We start from the raw sequence: 17704 nt of genomic DNA on the forward strand, positions 1-17704 counted from the left end.
TTCAGAAAAATTGTAATACAAGATGAATTGGCTAACTTGCTAATTGAAACCAAATTCAACTTAAAGTACGGGACACATAAAACGTTCTCAAGGGTCAAATTGGGGGACAAGACAACTTTGCCAATGTGAGTCACTTGTGCTACGGACCCATTCGGCAATTCCACTGTGTGATTAGTGACAGGCCTCGAGCTGGAGAACATTTCAGGATCATAAATCATATGATCTGTGCAGCCACTGTCTAAAATCCAAGTGCTTTGTTTTCCATGAGAGTTAAGTGAAAAGGCTTTACCTGAGAGTTCTTCATGGGTTGCAGAATTACTAACATGATTGGCAGATGAGGATTTATTTTGCAGCATACTCAAGATTTGTTTGCACTCTTCAGCAGTAAACGGGAACTTCATCTCCTTCCTTTCTGTCAAACACGTTGCTGCTTGATTCCCTTTGGAAAGCACTGCCCCAAAATTAGCCTCAGCCGCTGCCTTCTTCTTGCGGCAGTATTCTGCCGTGTGACCTTTCCAGCCACAAAATGCACATTTGAGGTGTGCCCGACAAGTCTTGGCAGTGTGGTTGGTCTTGTTGCACTTGGTGCACTTCAACTCACCTTTTTCTCCTTCGGATTCACGGTTGGCATTCTTCACGGCAAACACCGCCGCATCCGGTTGTGTCGAAGCTTTTCCTGCTGTTACTTCCGATTGCTTCTCATGCCGCAGAACAAGGGAGTATGCCTTGTTCACTGTGGGTAACGGATCTTGCAGCAAGGTGTTGCTGCGAACACTTGCATATAAGTCATTGAGGCCCATGAGGAACTTCATAGTTTTCTATGTGTCCAAATATGCAGCCAGTTCCTTGACTGAGCCACAAGTGCAGATCGAAAAAGTGCAGAGAGCGTCACGGGCATCCCACAGACATACCTTCTTGCACATAATCATGAATCTCGTTCTCGATATTGAACAGTTGAACCACGTTCACATGCGAGAATCGCTCATGCAGTTCCAGCCACATCTGCCTGGCGTTCTTTCGACATCGACCCTAGCAGCCAAGTCTGGACCAGATTATTGCAGCGATTCCACTGCTGCCATTCATGGAGATTCTTTCCATCTGGTTCTTCGATCGAACCGTCTACGAGTCCGATTTTGTTCTTGACCGTTAAGGCCATAGTCATGGATTGTTTCCATGTGCTGTAATTGTCTTCGACCAAGGGCTGCGGTACAAGAATAGCACCGGGTTGGTCTGAATGATGAAGATATAGTTGATGAGTGGGATTATCCCACTGGGTTCCTGAGGCCGTGCCTGATGCTTTGTCGTCTGCCATGGAGGTCGGCTAGGGTTTTGTTGTGTTTGGTTTATTGCCCAGATCAATGCTCTAGTACCATGTAAAATAATGATATGTAATTGATTTGATATAGATTCAAGAGGCATAACAGCCTATTTGTAGTTACAATAATGCCTAATATGGTTCCTACAATCAAGCTAAAACATTCACAAATAAGGAAAGGAATTATTTACAATATAAACAAAGTCAACATTCCTATTTTAAGCTCGATCTTCTTCAACATAACAAGATCAAATTACGTGGTTGCGTGGTTTGCGAATCGCATGCTGTTTTCCATCTTCGTTTCATACGCAGTAGCAGTGTTGTTGTGCTCATCTCACCCATTTTGCTGTGCTAGAGATACAATAACTCACGACACTCCAATTACCGACGGTGTTGAATCAGAAACTCTTGTTTCATCTGGTGGAAGATTTGAACTCGGATTCTTTAGCCCTTCACCTAGAGGGACTCAAAGATATGTTGGCATATGGTATCACCAACTGAGTCCGAGGACAGTGGTATGGGTTGCCAACAGAGAAAAGCCAGTCCTCAATTCCACCGGTACCAGATTCCTTGCACTCCAAGATGGGAACCTTCAACCTCCATGTGTTGGATGCTGCTGGAAAGAGGTACTGGTCAACGGAGGTTGAAACATCCAAGTCTCTGACGCAGACTGTGACGCTCATGGATTCCGGGAACCTTGTCCTAAGCGGTGGCGATGATCAGTTGGCAGTGAATATTCTGTGGCAGAGCTTTCAAAGTCCAACTGATACATTCATTCCTGGGATGGTAATGGATAAAAGCTTGGAGTTGACTTCGTGGAGAGGCAAAGATAACCCGGCAAGGGGGAAATTCATCTTCAGAAAAGATCAAGTTGGAGAGAACCAGTATGTCATCTCAAAATCAGAATCGATTCCGTACTGGAAAGGCGGAGAACGGGCAACTGATACATTTTACAGCTTTGATCAAATGCTTCCTGCGGTTACTTACTTTCTATCAAATTTCAGCAATAAATGTGTTGTTAGAAATTACCCCAAGATTTTCAGTTCTCCGAGTAAAAACTCCACTAGTAAAAACATAGAAATTCCTCCACGATCAGAATACAATTATACAAGGTTGGTGATTAGTATTACTGGAGAGATACAGTTTCTGACATGGATTGATTAGACAAAGCAGTGGAATTTGTATTGGTCGGCGCCAAGAGATAACTGCAGTGTGTTTAATGCTTGCGGCAACTTTGGCAGCTGCAGTGATAATAATATGCCGTTTCTGTGCAAATGTTTGCCAGGTTTCAAACCCCAGTAACTACAGCAGTGGAATTCTGGAGACTTTTCAGGTGGATGCACAAGAAAGTCCCTATTATGTGGCGACAACAAGAATGATACCTTCTTGAGCTTGAAGAAGATGAAAGTGGGAAACCCAGATTCAGAAATCAACGTTGACAATGAAACAGAATGCAGGAACGTGTGCTTAAATAGCTGCCGGTGCATGGCTTATTCACATACTATATCTGAAACCAATAGTCATCGAATGGAGGCGCATGCGCCTACTTCATTGTGCAGAATATGGAACGTGGGAGATCTAAATAATCTTGAAGAAGAGTACACCAATACGGGCCAAGACCTCTATGTTCGTGTTGCGTTGTCTGATTTAGGTATTCTTCCTCTGAAGTTTTCCGAAACTATTAAATGAATATGTGGATGGCAGAATTTTTCTTTTTTTTTTTAAATTTATTATTATTATTATTATTATTATTATTATTATTTTTCTTTTGTGAATTAGATGATCAAACCATTTTCCAGCGAAAAAGTAGAACTGACAAAGAACTTCAGTTACAAGAGTTTTATCTTTATGCTTTCTGTTGTTTCACGCTATTCCTTACATGCATATAGTTTCAATTAGCATGATTCTATTTACCTTTGATTAAAAGCGGGGTTAAACCTTTGTGAACATAATTGCAAAAGCATGAGATTATTCGATGTGAACATAAATGAGGTAGTGATAATTTCTTAGCTCCTTATGACAGTCAATTAATTACACCTCGTGCAGAATCAACTGTGAGAGACTTTTTCATCCAAGGCTTCCAAACCGAAAATGTAGATAACAGTGATCCTAGAAACAGAGCGGCTAAGCAGATCAATCCATCGTTTCCATTTAAAGTAATCAGTCCAGGTAATGCTGACCTGGATAATTTTAGTTCTGAAGTACTGTCATCCAGAGGTTCTAATGTGGTGGAGATGGGTTGGGAACTACCAATGGAACCAACCTGTACAACACCCGCAGACTGCAGGGATTGGTCACATTCAATTTGCAATCCTGCACGAGACGGAAAGAAAAGATGCCTTTGTGAAACCAATTTTCGATGGGATGGCTTGAATTGTACTCAAGGTGAGAATCTCATGTCAGGTGTAAAATTTCGGTCATGCATGTTCCCTCTTACAAATCTGTGGAAATTTTCAGGTCGACGGGCCGAGGGCCTACTCTAACAACACCGATACTGTCCCCACTTAACCACCTGCACAATCCTCAGGTGTGGGGTTTTATCACAAAAGGCATCGATGTTAGTTAGAGAGGGGTATTTCTATTTAAAGCACTCTTCTCTTCTCCCTCTGTCCGATGTGGGACTGGGGGTTCCAACAAAATCAAATTTTTATGTTGATACGAGTGCTGCAAAATCGTTTTAGATTGTAAAAATGATGATATGACAATAAAAAGTATTTTCTTTTCTTTCTTGCAGAAGGTAATCTTCAAGGGTCATCAAAAGAAGACCATACAAGAAGAAAATTGCCATTGTCTCTGATAATTGTAGCGGTGCTTTTAAGTGTGATTTTTCTGGCGTGCATCGCCATTTCCATTTATATATGGCGAAGAAATATGAACAACAAACGAGGTAACTGCTTTTCTATAAGCGTTATTGCCATGAAAGATCTGCAGAGTTGTTCATAGTTGAAGAGAATAAATCTCTTCTATTCCTTGTATTAGATCAAATAAGACGAAGACAATTTGATAGTGAAAGGAGAGTCAAGGAGTTGATAGACACAAGCGAGTTCAAGGAAGAGGAAGGTATAGATGTACCATTTTTTGATCTGCAAACTATACTAGACGCTACAGATAATTTCTCAAATGCAAACAAGCTTGGACAAGGGGGATACGGGCCTGTTTACAAGGTAATCGAACAGTTGTTTTGTTTTTGTTTTTTTTTGAGAAAGAAGTATAGAGGCTAAATCGCATAGGGTAAATAGTCTTTTTCTTCAAGGAATAGGATAGAGGGGGTAGATAGAACTAATTTATTATCTATATATATAAAGGGAGAAGACCAGTTTGGTGAAGCATTTAGAAATGCCAAAAAAGTCCCTTTGTTTTCTTCACAATCAAAGTCCAAAAAATCCCAGAATCGAGGACAAAAACGTAAAAAAGAATTTATCTATATATATAAAGGGAGAAGGCCAGTTTGGTGAAGCATTTAGAAATGCCAAAAAAGTCCCTTTGTTTTCTTCACAATCAAAGTCCAAAAAATCCCAGAATCGAGGACAAAAACGTAAAAAAGAATTTAACTTATCATAAACTGTATTGGAAACAAAACATGGTAATTAAAAAAAATCATAATAATTATCCTCTAAAAGTTAGCAATTATGGAGAGCAGTTAGAAAGCAAGAAGGAGAGTTTGGTGTCTCAAGGCTTCACCAAAAAAATTTGGACAAAAAAGCCCCCCAAACAAAAAAAATCAAAACTGGCCGAAAATAGTAGAAACAAATTTGCAAGGGTAATTTTGTCATAAAAAATAAAATAAAAACTGAAATAATAAAAAATAAAACAAACTGGATTAAAGCCACGTGGGAAGAAGTTTTGCGGAAAAAGAGACAAATGGTAAATACAAACAGTTAAAACCAGATGAATTTCACTCCACTCCATTTGCACGATGCACTTGCCACCTATAATTCCGGATGATTTTCTCTCTTAATAATAAAAAATCAATAAAAAAACATTAGATAATTAAAAACACCACGTTTATAAGATTGAGAATCCTCTCCAGATACCTCATTCAAATAAAACTGTAAATTCAAAATTTGTTTTATTTGGAAAAAAAAAAAAAGGCCCGTGCCTCCTCTATTTTAAGAGGGAGAGATATTAATATCTCACAAAAATATATTAAAAAATAAGAAACCAACCAACATGGGAGAATCCTACTTATCCTATCATTCTTCTCTCCTTGAATTTCTTTTATTTAATCAATTTCAACTCCCGTTAGATCAAAATTTCCATCCACTACCAAGCAGTAACTCCCCATATTCAGGTATTTACAGTTTACAAATTTCACTTCAATACCTTTCATATGCTCAGCCAAGGAAAAATTTTCTAAGCGGCAAATGAACAAGATGTTCAAAATGGTGTCATCAGTTCCAAATTCAGAGAGAACCATGAACAACCGTAGAAACAAAAACTACCCACGTACCAGAAGATAAATGCAAAAATGATATTGCGTTCAACAGTGGTGAGTGTGTTAGAACCATGAACAACCGTAGAAACAAAAACTACCCACTCCACTTCTATTTTCGGAGAAAATATTAATCTAACAAAATTATATTTAAAAAAAAATCTAAGAAATTTAAAAATGAGATAAAAAGAATTAATATCTCACAAAAATTATATATTTATATATAGATATATACGAAACCAACGTGGGAGAAAGAAAGGGGTAGAGGTTGCCGTGAGTTTTCAAAAAGGAGTGTAATTCACCCACTACAAACGCTAACTTCCCAGTTCGTAAAATCCCATTTTTTCCGTTTCTACTCATTTTCTCATATCCAAATTCAAATGTTCAAATTTTCCCCTCAGTTATGTAACTGCTATCAAGAGTTGTTGCTTGGTATTACAGACTCTCACACTCCAACGTGGGATAAAACGGGTTTAAGCAATGTTCGAGTCATCATTCTTCTATTTTTTTTCAAATTTTTCGCTTTTTTTGCTTTGCCATTCTTCTGTCTCTCCCTCTCCCTCTCCCCAAGCGTAAAAAGGAAATTAATCTGGGTGTAAGCTTCTTTCTTTTCACTTCCACAGGTTTTCGCCTTTGAAACGTATATGCTATAGCTTTTGTGGTTAAAATCTTGGTGCTTTTTATTTCAATTTTCTTATTCTTTCTCTCTCTTTTTTGTTATAGGGTTAAGACGATTCTATTAGGCTCCAAAGTTCAAAAGTTTGAGTAACTTTGGGTAAATCTCAATCTAAATTTACCATTTCAGTTTTTAGGTTTTTTTTATGGTTTATCTTTTAGGTGATGAATTTGATGTGGTCTACTGCAACTTTCAGGATGTATATATGAGTTTGTATTTAGTATTTCTAAGTCAATTTTAGTTTTTAAAACTTATTCCTTTGAAATTTCCATTGTGTGATTTTTAAATTTTGGTTAGATTATGAGTTTCAATTTTGATTATCTTGATGTCCCATACGTGTGCTATGGAAATTAAAAAAAATTATTTGTTTTCATTCTCAGGATATTTACAAGAATACCCACAAAAAAATAAAGAAGGAACTACCTATTGATAAGATCCCAAACAGATGTGTCTCTATTTTTACACCTGGTTGGGAGATATCTGTCGGAGTAAAAACTACTGATCTAAGCTAACTGATTCTCAAAGAGTGGAAAAAAGAAGAAGCATGAGAAGTATGTATTCTAAATTCTTTAATAAATTTGTTACAAAATATTCTAACATTATATGTACCTTCAATATATAGGTGGCGCATGAAAAAGGCTGTAGAATAATTAAAACCTTCAACAACTCCTCGCATCATACTAATTTGGAATAAAGTCCAACAAATTAGGTACAACACCATTTCTTACCGATTTATTTTTAATGGCATTGTCTATATCATTCTACAAATTAATTATCTCGAATTATAAAAAAAAAAAAACAATTTATGGGTGCAGGAAAAAGATTAATAGTGACCAAACAACTTTTCTAAATACGGTAAGTATTCTCTTATTTTCATACGGAAGTATACTGGAAATTCAAATTGCATTCAATTTTCAAATAGAAATAAAATTGCATTTTTTTGTCAGTTTTACAAGCATCGCACCCGTCGCAAAGTACAAAGGTTGAAGTACAAGATTAAGGTAACATTTCTTACTATTTAATTTTGTAAACATGATTACAATTTGTTACCTCAAATTTGACAAATTATTTATCTTTCAGTATTCTAAAAGTAACTGGAGTAAAAGTATTGCCATCAGAAAATTGTCAAAGTTAAAGGTATTTAGGTTAAATTGCTTACAACCTTTATATTTGGGATTGTGCATTATAGTTAGACTTCTTATTTTATCATCATTGCTTGCAGATTAACTATGAAAATCTAAAGCATCAAGTGCAAGCAAATGGGTGGCAAGCATGGCTTTGATTTCACACGTATCTGATGCCAATGTATTTCTGTTTGGAAGTAATCCATCTATATTTTCAAGCATGGAAGAACCATTGGTGTTGCTGTGAACGTACACAACTAAATCTCATGGCCTGCACAGCCTGCACTTGCAGAGAACCATTTGCACAATTATTGCCTTATCTGTTGTTCATTACTGTGATAGAACCCATTTTATTCCTGTTCTTTGTAATTCATATCATTTGATGTCTTAGAGATCATTGTGTTTGTGGACAGATGTTGTCTAAATTTATTCATTAAAACCCAATTTAACTTCAAAATTGTAGTTTTCCTTCATGAATTTTTCTCTGTGAATGTTGGTAACGCAAGTTACGCAACAAATAAAAGGAATAAGTTGATTTTCATCTTTTCATATCTTTGCAGAACCAAAGAAGAAAAATACAGAAATCAGGTTGTTCAAAATTTAAATTAATGTTGTTCTTTGCTTTAATAGTTTTAGTTAGCCTTTTAATACTTTTTGTTTACATTTAAAGCTATAATTAGATACTCAATTTGATTTCTTATTCGCATGGGAAGAAGGATCAATGAAATTGGCAGTGTTCCAATTAATCCAACCAGTTCTCTTCAGTTTTGCTTCTTCATTGTTTATACAAATAGATGGTGATGAATTTTAGGGTGAAAATTTTTCTCAAAACAGATTCTTTTCCTAAAATCGAAATTTTTATTGGGTTAGTAATTCATGTTTTCAATTTTCATTCTCTCTCCATTTTCAGTTTTAATCACATATTTGCATTCAATTAATTTTTAAATAATTTTTACGCAATTCTTTGGAGATGATTGAAAATAATGAGAAATTGTTGTGATGGACACACACCCACAATTTATAAAATAACCACTTAAGAAAGATAAGAATATTTAAAATAACACATTTGTGGGGCGCGTAGCGCCCGTGATGCAAAAATGCCTCTCGCACGCACGTTAGTGCTTGCAGAGAGGCTAGTTTTTAATAAAAGGTTCTATTTATTACCTATCCTCTACTGAATATACATGAAATACTAACCTGTTTTGGGATTGAGTGGGCTATGTAGGCTACATGCATTAACATAAGCCATTAAAGCATGAGTTAAAAAAAAGATAGTGCTATTCACACACCCTTATTAATTTTTTGCCATTATTCTTATAATTTATTCCATCGAATGCCGAAAACTGAAAAGGATGTGTAAAAAATAAAAATGAATGTGTAAACAGCACTACACTTACAAAAAAATCTCCCTAAGCTACAAGCCTACAACCCACCTTAGCCTTGTGGGTGGCTCCGCCCGTGCTGACAGGATCGTCATCCTTGTGCTCACGGTTTGCTTCTCAACGACAGTCTCGGAGTGAGGTGGTGCAAATGGCCGAGCATCGGAGGTGGAGATACTCACTCGCCGGCCGCCACAACGATTTCCTAATAGTTTGCTCCTCATTAGTCATTACTCCTTAATCTTGCTTATTTAACTTCCTTATAAAGCACAAAATTTATTGACAGCTAGGACAATATGGGAGAGAGGGAATATGATATTGACAGCTAGGACAGTATGGGAGAGAAGGAATATTGCTCGTGAAAAGGAATGTTGTATATTCCTTGACAGATAGACTACCACATGGTTTGCTGCTTTTCTTTTTCTCTAGTTGCTGCATCATGACAGCAAGCACAACACCTGTATTGCTTTTCTTTATTGCATGCGTGTATGTAAAATGTATATAAACAATGCTGCCATTGCAGCAGTATCATAAGATTGAAACAACAAAGTTGAAACCAAAACTTCAATATGGTATCAGAGCAGGAACCATAGGGTCCTGCCTCTGTTGATTATCCTTCTAGCTTGTTCTTCTTTCTCTGTTCATCATTTGTTGTGATGGCAGAAGATATCTCATTTAGTTATGAGGCTACAAGTCCCTCAACCCCAACACCAGCCAACATGATACACGGGGAGAGCAACCCACGACTGTGCTCTGTGTTGTTGAATGAGTTCAACTACTTGCCGTGGTCACGAGCTATATCTCTTGCCCTAGGAGGAAGATCGAAACTAGGGTACGTAAATGGAACCACCAAGCCTCCAGAATCTTCCTCAGCTACCTTTGATGCATGGCACTCAAATGACCAGCTTGTTATTCCCTGGATACTTAACTCGATGGAGCCCAAGTTGTCCGAGATCTTCAGCTACTCAGATTCTTCACACATCTTATGGGAATCGATCAAGGAAATGTACGGCAGTCAACACAATGCTGCTCGTGTGTTTGAACTGAAGAAAAGCCTCGCTGGGCTTAAGCAAGGTGATCAAACTTTCATTCAGCATCTTGGAAGCATGAAATCTATGTGGAATAAACTTGATCTATACCGTCCACACACCACTGAATCCGCTGTACTCTTGAAAATGGCTGATGAAGATAAAGTGTTCCAACTATTGGCAAGTTTGGGAGTTGAGTATAAAGACTTGCGTAGCCACTTACTAATGACCCCTGAGCTACCATCTTTCGTCAACGTGTGTCATGCAGTCCAAAGAGAAGAAACTCGAAGGAAAGTAATGCATGTTGAGCCCCGGTCTAGCCCAGAAGCTAGGGTTTTCACTAGTAACCACAACTTCACTAGTGAAAGGCCTTCTAATGGAAGGAAAGCTGACTGGAAATGCACATATTGCAACACCAAGGGGCACGTACGGGAAAAATGCTGGATTTTACATCCTGAGTTAAAACCTAAGTTTAACAAGGAAGGAAAAATGATCAAGGATGGGAAAGGGTTTGCGCCTAAAGCCTTCCAATCTCTGAGTCGTCCATCTAATGAGATGTCAAACTTCACCTCAAACCCTATCTCCCTGATCAATGAGTTTGCTGCCTTTCTCCAAAAGAAGAGTGATATCGCTGAGGGTAACAATGTCACCACGGAAAATCCCACAGAAATGCTTGGAAAATTTGCTGGTTTTTTGGCAAATTCAAACACCACTACATCCGGCAATATCCCAGGTATCATTTGTACACTTTCCACGGCTCTCAATGTATATCTCACACACGATTTTTGGATTATAGACTCAGGTGCCACTGACCATATAACCAACAAACAAGCTTATCTACATGAGTTTCAAAAATTACCTAATCCTACTTATGTGTCTGTAGCGAATGGGAAAGGGGAACCAGTTCTAGGAAAAGGAAAAATTAAATTGATGGGGAGTGATGTAGAGTCTACGGCACTATATGTACCCTCATTTCCATTTCAGCTTCTGTCCATAGGAAAAATCACACATACTTTGAACTGTCTTGCTATTTTTTCTCCTCACACAGTTGTATTTCAGGATCGAGTCACTCAGAAGAAGATTGGTGAGGGTTTTTTCTTAAATGGTCTGTACTACCTCTCAAAGGAGTTCAATCAAGTTAAGGAACCCATTGCCAACCTAAGTCATGTACAGAAGCATCAACTTTGGCACCAACGCCTAGCTCATCCTTCCGAACCAGTAATGTCTAAATTATTTCCAAATTATTGTACCAACACACATGAGTGTGAGATTTGTCAAATGTCAAAAGCCATTAGGCTACCTTTTGTACCCTCTAAATCTAGAACTAGTAAACCCTTTGAAGTTGTACACTCAGATATTTTGGGACCTTCTCGTGTTGAGTCATTTGATGGGTACAAGTATTTTGTTACATTCATAGATGACTACTCTAGGGTTACTTGGTTATATCTCTTAAAGTCTAAAAGTGAATTTTTACAGCTTTTCAAGACTTTCATAAGCTAATAACCAACTACTTCTCCTCAAAAATATTTACCTTACGGTCAGATAATGGCACCGAGTATACCTCCAATAATCTGTCAAACTACTTGAGCAGCCATGGTATCTTGCATCAAACTAGTTGTGTGGGTACACCACAACAAAATGGTGTGGCCGAACGCAAGAATAGGGATTTATTGGAGAAAACTAGGTCTCTTATGTTTCAGATGCAAGTTCCCAAGAGATTCTGGTCCCAAGCACTCCTTACTGCAGCATATATCATTAACAGACTTCCCACTCGTGTCCTGAATTCCAAATCACCTTTTGAAGTTATGAAGGGAAGAACTGCTGATTTAACTCATTTCAGGATTTTTGGGTGCACTTGTTATGTTCACGTTCAAGCAAATCATCGTGATAAACTCGAACCTCGAGCTATCAAGTGTGTGTTTATGGGGTACTCGAGTTCTCAAAAGGGATACAAATGTTATAACCCACACACTGGGAAGCTGGTTGTCTCTAGGGATGTACGGTTTGATGAACACGTTCCTTTCTTCAACAATCACTCCCCAAATAGTTCTCAGGGGGAGAGTCTAATGGATATTTTTCCACTACCAACTCTTGCTGAAATCCATACAGACACCCCCCCCATACCACCCTATAAGTGATCATCCAGTTGATGAGATGGTCAGTGAAGATATACCTCGTGCCCCAGCACCAGTTGTTGCCACACAACCAATTGTAGCAGCACCAAAAAGGAATCCAACTCGCGATCACAACCCTCCTCGACGGCTACAAGAGTACATCACTTACAGTGCAAGGCATCCCATTTCTGAAGCCCTCACTTATCACAAACTGTCAGCATCTCATGCATCCTTCCTAGGTCAGTTGTCAAACAATGTTGAGCCTAAAAACTTTCAAGAAGCAGTATGTATGCCTGTGTGGAAAGATGCCATGCATGATGAGCTCAAAGCACTGAACGAAAATAAAACCTGGAGTGTAGTAGATATTCCCAAAGGGAAGAAAGCCGTAGGGAGTAGATGGATTTACAAGACCAAATTCAATTCTAATGGTACCATTGAAAGACACAAGGCCCGGTTGGTTGCTCGGGGTTTCACTCAAACTTACGGCATTGACTACAAGGAGACCTTTGCTCCCGTTGCCAAAATGAACACCGTGAGGGTGTTGTTATCAGTAGCAGTCAACCACGACTGGCCCTTGTTTCAAATGGATGTTAAAAACGCATTTCTTCACGGTGAGCTTCAAGAAGAGGTGTACATGAAGCTACCTCCAGGACACCCTCAAGAAAAAGAACCTACCAAAGTCTGCAAGCTTCATAAAGTGATATATGGACTTAAACAGTCTCCTCGAGCTTGGTATGCCAAACTGAGCTCCGTTCTTGAAGTGGCAGGGTTCAAAAGGAGTCATGCTGACTCCTCTCTCTTTGTTCGAAATGGTGTCCAAGGGAAGCTTGTAGTCCTTATATATGTTGACGACCTTATCATCACGGGAGACAACATGGATGAACTCGAGGCTCTTAAAAGGTCACTTCACCAACAATTTGCCATTAAAGATTTGGGATCCTTGAAATATTTTCTGGGAATTGAGATGGCTACCTCTTCCAAGAGTTTATTCTTAAATCAAAGGAAGTATGTTCTTGACCTTCTTGATGAAGCACATATGGTCAACTGCAAACCTACCCGCACCCCACTTGCTAGCAAACTTCAACTGGATGCTCCAGGTAACCTTCTTTCAAATCCTAATGTGTATCAACGCATGGTTGGGAAACTCATTTACCTCACTATCACAAGGCCTGATATTGCTTACTCCGTAAGCCTTATCAGTCAGTTTATGCATTCTCCTACATTGGTTCATTGGGAAATTGTCAAGAGAATACTTCGATACCTCAAGGGCTCGATCGACAGAGGCATACTCATGCAGAAAAATGAGTCTAATCACATTCTGGCCTATACCGATGCGGACTGGGCTGGTAATTCCCTTGATCGAAAATCCACCACCGGTTTTTGTACCTTTGTAGGTGGAAACCTTGTCACCTGGAAAAGTAAAAAACAAACAGTGGTTGCACGGTCCAGTGCTGAAGCTGAATATCGGGCCATGGCCGCAACAGCTTCTGAACTCATCTGGTTGAAGAGTCTCCTTCTTGATCTTGGCTTCACCAGCAAGGAACCCATGTCCTTATTCTGTGACAACCAGGCTGCCATGCATATTGCATCCAATCCTGTATTCCATGAACGGACTAAACACATTGAAGTTGACTGCCACTACATCCGCACTCAAGTTCAATCCAAAGTCATCGAAACTGTGTACACTAGAAGTCATGATCAACTTGCGGACCTTTTCACGAAAGCTCTTGATTTTACACAGTTTCAACGGTTATTGTTCAAGCTTGGATCAATCAACCCCCTTGATCCAGCTTGAGGGGGAGTATTGACAGCTAGGACAGTATGGGAGAGAGGGAATATGATATTGACAGCTAGGACAATATGGGAGAGAAGGAATATTGCTCGTGAAAAGGAATGTTGTATATTCCTTGACAGATAGACTACCACATGGTTTGCTGCTTTTCTTTTTCTCTAGTTGCTGCATCATGACAGCAAGCACAACACCTGTATTGCTTTTCTTTATTGCATGCGTGTATGTAAAATGTATATAAACAATGCTGCCATTGCAGCAGTATCATAAGATTGAAACAACAAAGTTGAAACCAAAACTTCAATAAAATTAAACTGCTTCGCCCTGCATAACTGCCATATGCTCCCCAAAGAAGATGAAGACCCAAATTAAATTCTCATTTATTTTTCTTTCAAATTGCATGCATCGGTAAAATCGAAATTTTTGGATAAATTAGCTTGGACTATGGACGCTGAATAATGTATATGCATTGTCTCGTTATTCACTATTCTTGTATAACAGATAAAAAAAAAAAAAAAAAAGCCATTTACAAAATAAGAGGGAAAGCGAGAAATAAAGTTGTGGACACAAAGAAGAGATGATATACAACAATTCGATGACCGTGACCGTGACCGTGCATTTGCCACTTTTCAATCGTTGAGCTCAGTCTCTATACATGTAGGCCATAGCCATATCGACATTAGTGGAAACTCACAAAGAAAAGTTGAAAAATCTACAGAACTAGAGGACCTTGACCTTTCACGTTGGGCCAACTAATGTTCAACCATCCAGCATTGAATGATTGCCACAGGATCAACATTCTCTACGATATATGTTAATTAAGTTGCCAATCTTTTGGTAGCAGTGGCCTCTCCTTAATTAATGATGTTTCTCAGAGGGAGGTTAACAAGATCAAATTACGAGGTTGCATGGTTTGCGAATCGCATGCTGTTTTCCATGTTCGTTTCATATGCAGTAGCAGTCTTGTTGTGCTCATCGCACTCAGTTTGCTTTCGCTATGCTACAGATACAATAACATACGACACTCCAATTACCGACGGTGTTGAATCAGGGACTCTTGTTTCATCTGGAGGAAGATTTGAACTCGGATTCTTTAGCCCTTCACCTACAGGAACTCAAAGATATGTTGGCATCTGGTATCACCAACTGAGTCCGAGGACAGTGGTATGGGTTGCCAACAGAGAATCCCCAGTTCTCAATTCCACTAGTACTGGAATTCTTGCACTCAAAGATGGTAACCTTCATGTGTTGGATATTACTGGAAAGAGTTACTGGTCAACGGAGGTTGAAACATCCAAGTCTTTAACGCGGACTGTGACGCTCATGGATTCCGGGAACCTTGTTCTAAGCAGCGGCGATGATAAGTTGACAGTGAATATTCTGTGGCAGAGCTTTCAAAGGCCAACTGATACATTCATTCCTGGGATGGTAATGAATAAAAGCTTGGAGTTGACTTCGTGGAGAGGCGAAGATGACCCGGGAAGTGGGAAATTCATCTTCAAACAAGATCTAGTTGGAGAGAACCAGTATGGCATCTATAAATCAGAATCGATTCTGTACTGGAAAGGCGGAGAACGGGCAACTGATACATTTTACAGCTTTGATCAAATGCCTCCTGAGGTTACTTACTTCTTATCAAATTTCAGCAAGAAATATGCTGCTCGAAACTCTTCTTATAAAGGCATAGGACTTAGTCCACGACCAGAATACAATTATACAAGGTTTGTGATTAATACTACTGGCGAGATACAGTTTTGGACGTGGATTGGTTTCACAAAGCAGTGGAATTTGTATTGGTCGGCGCCAAGAGATAACTGCAGTGTGTTTAATGCTTGCGGCATTTTTGGCAGCTGCAATGATAATAATATTCCGTTTCTGTGCAAATGTTTGCCAGGTTTCAAACCCCTGTACCTACAGCAGTGGAATTCTGGAAACTTTTCAGGTGGATGCACAGGACAGTCAGCATTATGTGGCGACAACAAGAACTATACCTTATTGAGCTTGAAGAAGATGAAAGTGGGAAAACCAGATTTAGAACTCAACGTTGACAATGAAACAGAATGCAGGAACGGGTGCTTAAATAGCTGCCAGTGCAAGGCTTATTCATATGCTAAATCTGAAAACTATAGTAAACGAGGGGATTCGCCTACTCCATTGTGCAGAATATGGGACTTGGTTGATCTAAATAATCTTGAAGAAGAGTATAATGCGGGCCAGGACCTCTCTGTTCGTGTTGCGTTGTCTGATTTAGGTATTCTTCCTCTGAAGCTTCTCGAAACTAACAAATGAATGCATGGATGGCATAACTATTTACTTTGTGAATTAGATGATCAAACCATTTTCCAAACTTCAGTTACATGAGTTTTATCTTTATGCTTTCTGCTGTTTCACGCTATTCCTTACACGTATATATCGTTTCAATTAGCATGATTCTATTTATATTTGATTAAACGCGGGGTTAAACCTTTGTGCAGAATCAACTGTGAGAGACTGTAAGCCTTGCGGCACAACCATCATCCCTTATCCCCTGAGCACAAGACTGGATTGTGGTGACCCCATGTACTCCCGTTTCAAGTGCAACAACTTCACAGGTCAGGTTAACTTTGTTGGACTGAATGACACCTTGTTTCGAGTTGTTAGCATAAACCCAAGTACACAGAGATTTTTCGTCCAAGGCTTCCAACCCAAAAATGTAGAAGAATGTGATCCTATAAACAGAGAGGCTAATCGGCAGATCAATCCATCATTTCCATTTAAAGTAATCAGTTTGTGTAATGCTTACCTGGGTATATTTAGTTCTGTACTGCCATCCGGAGGTCATAATGTAGTGCAGATGGGTTGGGAGCTACCAATGGAACCAACCTGTACAACATCTGAAGACTGCAGGGATTGGGCGCATTCAATTTGCAAGCGAGCACGAGATGGAAAGAAAAGATGCCTGTGCGAAACCAATTTTCGATGGAATCGCTTGATATTAAGATGTACTCAAGGTGAGAATATCATGTTAGGTATAAAATTTCGGTCATGCATGTGCCCTCTTGCAAATCAAATTTTTATGTTGATACGAGTGCTGCAGAATCGTTTTACATTGTACAATACAATAAAAATGACTATATGACAATAAAAAATATTTTCTTTTCTTTCTTGCAGAAGGAAATCTTCCAGGGCAACCAAAAGAAGAGCATACGAGAAGAAAATTGCCACCGTCTCTGATAATTGTAGCGGTGCTTTTAAGTGTGATTTTTCTGGCGTGCATCGTCATTTCCATTTATATATGGCGAAGAAATATGAATAACAAACGAGGTAACTGCTTTTCCATATGCGTTATTGTCATGAAAGATCTGCAGAGTTGTTCATAGTTGAAGAGAATAAATCTCTTCTATTCCCAGTAGTAGATCAAATAAGACGAGGACAATTTGATAGTGAAAGGAGAGTCAAGGAGTTGATAGACACAAGCGAGTTCAAGGAAGAGGAAGGTATAGATGTACCTTTTTTTGATATGCAAACTATACTAGAAGCTACAGATAATTTCTCAAATGCAAACAAGCTTGGACAAGGGGGATACGGGCCTGTTTACAAGGTAATCGAACACTTTTTAACCATTCCCTTGCACTCGAATCACCTTATATAGCAACACTTGTTTGTCATTAATGTTTATCTGTTGTGGTTTCTTATAAATTTATATGCAAGGGATTTTGTTGCCAGGGAATGTTTCTTGGAGGCCAAGAAATTGCTGTGAAAAGGCTCTCAAGGGTTTCAGGACAAGGCTTACAGGAATTTAGGAATGAGGTGGTGCTAATCGCCAAACTTCAACACCGAAACCTTGTTAGACTTAAGGGATATTGCA

The 17704-nt window shown here is 38.9% G+C and overlaps 2 protein-coding genes across 6 annotated transcripts in view; both read left to right on the forward strand.

Annotated features, from left to right (window-relative positions):
• Nucleotides 1–2686: 2686 nt before the first annotated feature.
• Nucleotides 2687–17704, forward strand: part of LOC126634590 (G-type lectin S-receptor-like serine/threonine-protein kinase At4g03230) — a 42481-nt gene continuing 27463 nt past the window's right edge. For 2 of the 5 annotated variants that reach the window (XM_050305121.1, XM_050305120.1), the window contains exons 1-5: nt 2687–2966; nt 16332–16847; nt 17008–17160; nt 17247–17437; nt 17563–17704. The exon at nt 17563–17704 is cut by the window's right edge and continues 69 nt beyond it. In XM_050305121.1, the coding sequence (XP_050161078.1) occupies nt 2717–2966; nt 16332–16847; nt 17008–17160; nt 17247–17437; nt 17563–17704 (1252 nt within the window). In that variant the 5' untranslated portion in view covers nt 2687–2716. Of the gene's footprint in view, nt 2967–3383; nt 3533–16331; nt 16848–17007; nt 17161–17246; nt 17438–17562 lie in introns of those variants that run through there. The other 3 variants (XM_050305122.1, XM_050305124.1, XM_050305125.1) reach the window with 3 other exon arrangements.
• On the forward strand, nt 10170–11161 carry LOC126634594 (uncharacterized). The gene is made up of 2 exons (XM_050305128.1): nt 10170–10687; nt 11014–11161. The coding sequence occupies exons 1-2, from the start codon at nt 10180–10182 to the stop codon at nt 11040–11042; spliced, it is 537 nt and encodes a 178-aa protein (XP_050161085.1). The 5' UTR covers nt 10170–10179; the 3' UTR covers nt 11043–11161.

The sequence above is a fragment of the Malus sylvestris genome, chromosome 9 (genome assembly GCF_916048215.2).
Source record: "Malus sylvestris chromosome 9, drMalSylv7.2, whole genome shotgun sequence".
NCBI classification, from domain to species: Eukaryota; Viridiplantae; Streptophyta; class Magnoliopsida; order Rosales; family Rosaceae; genus Malus; species Malus sylvestris.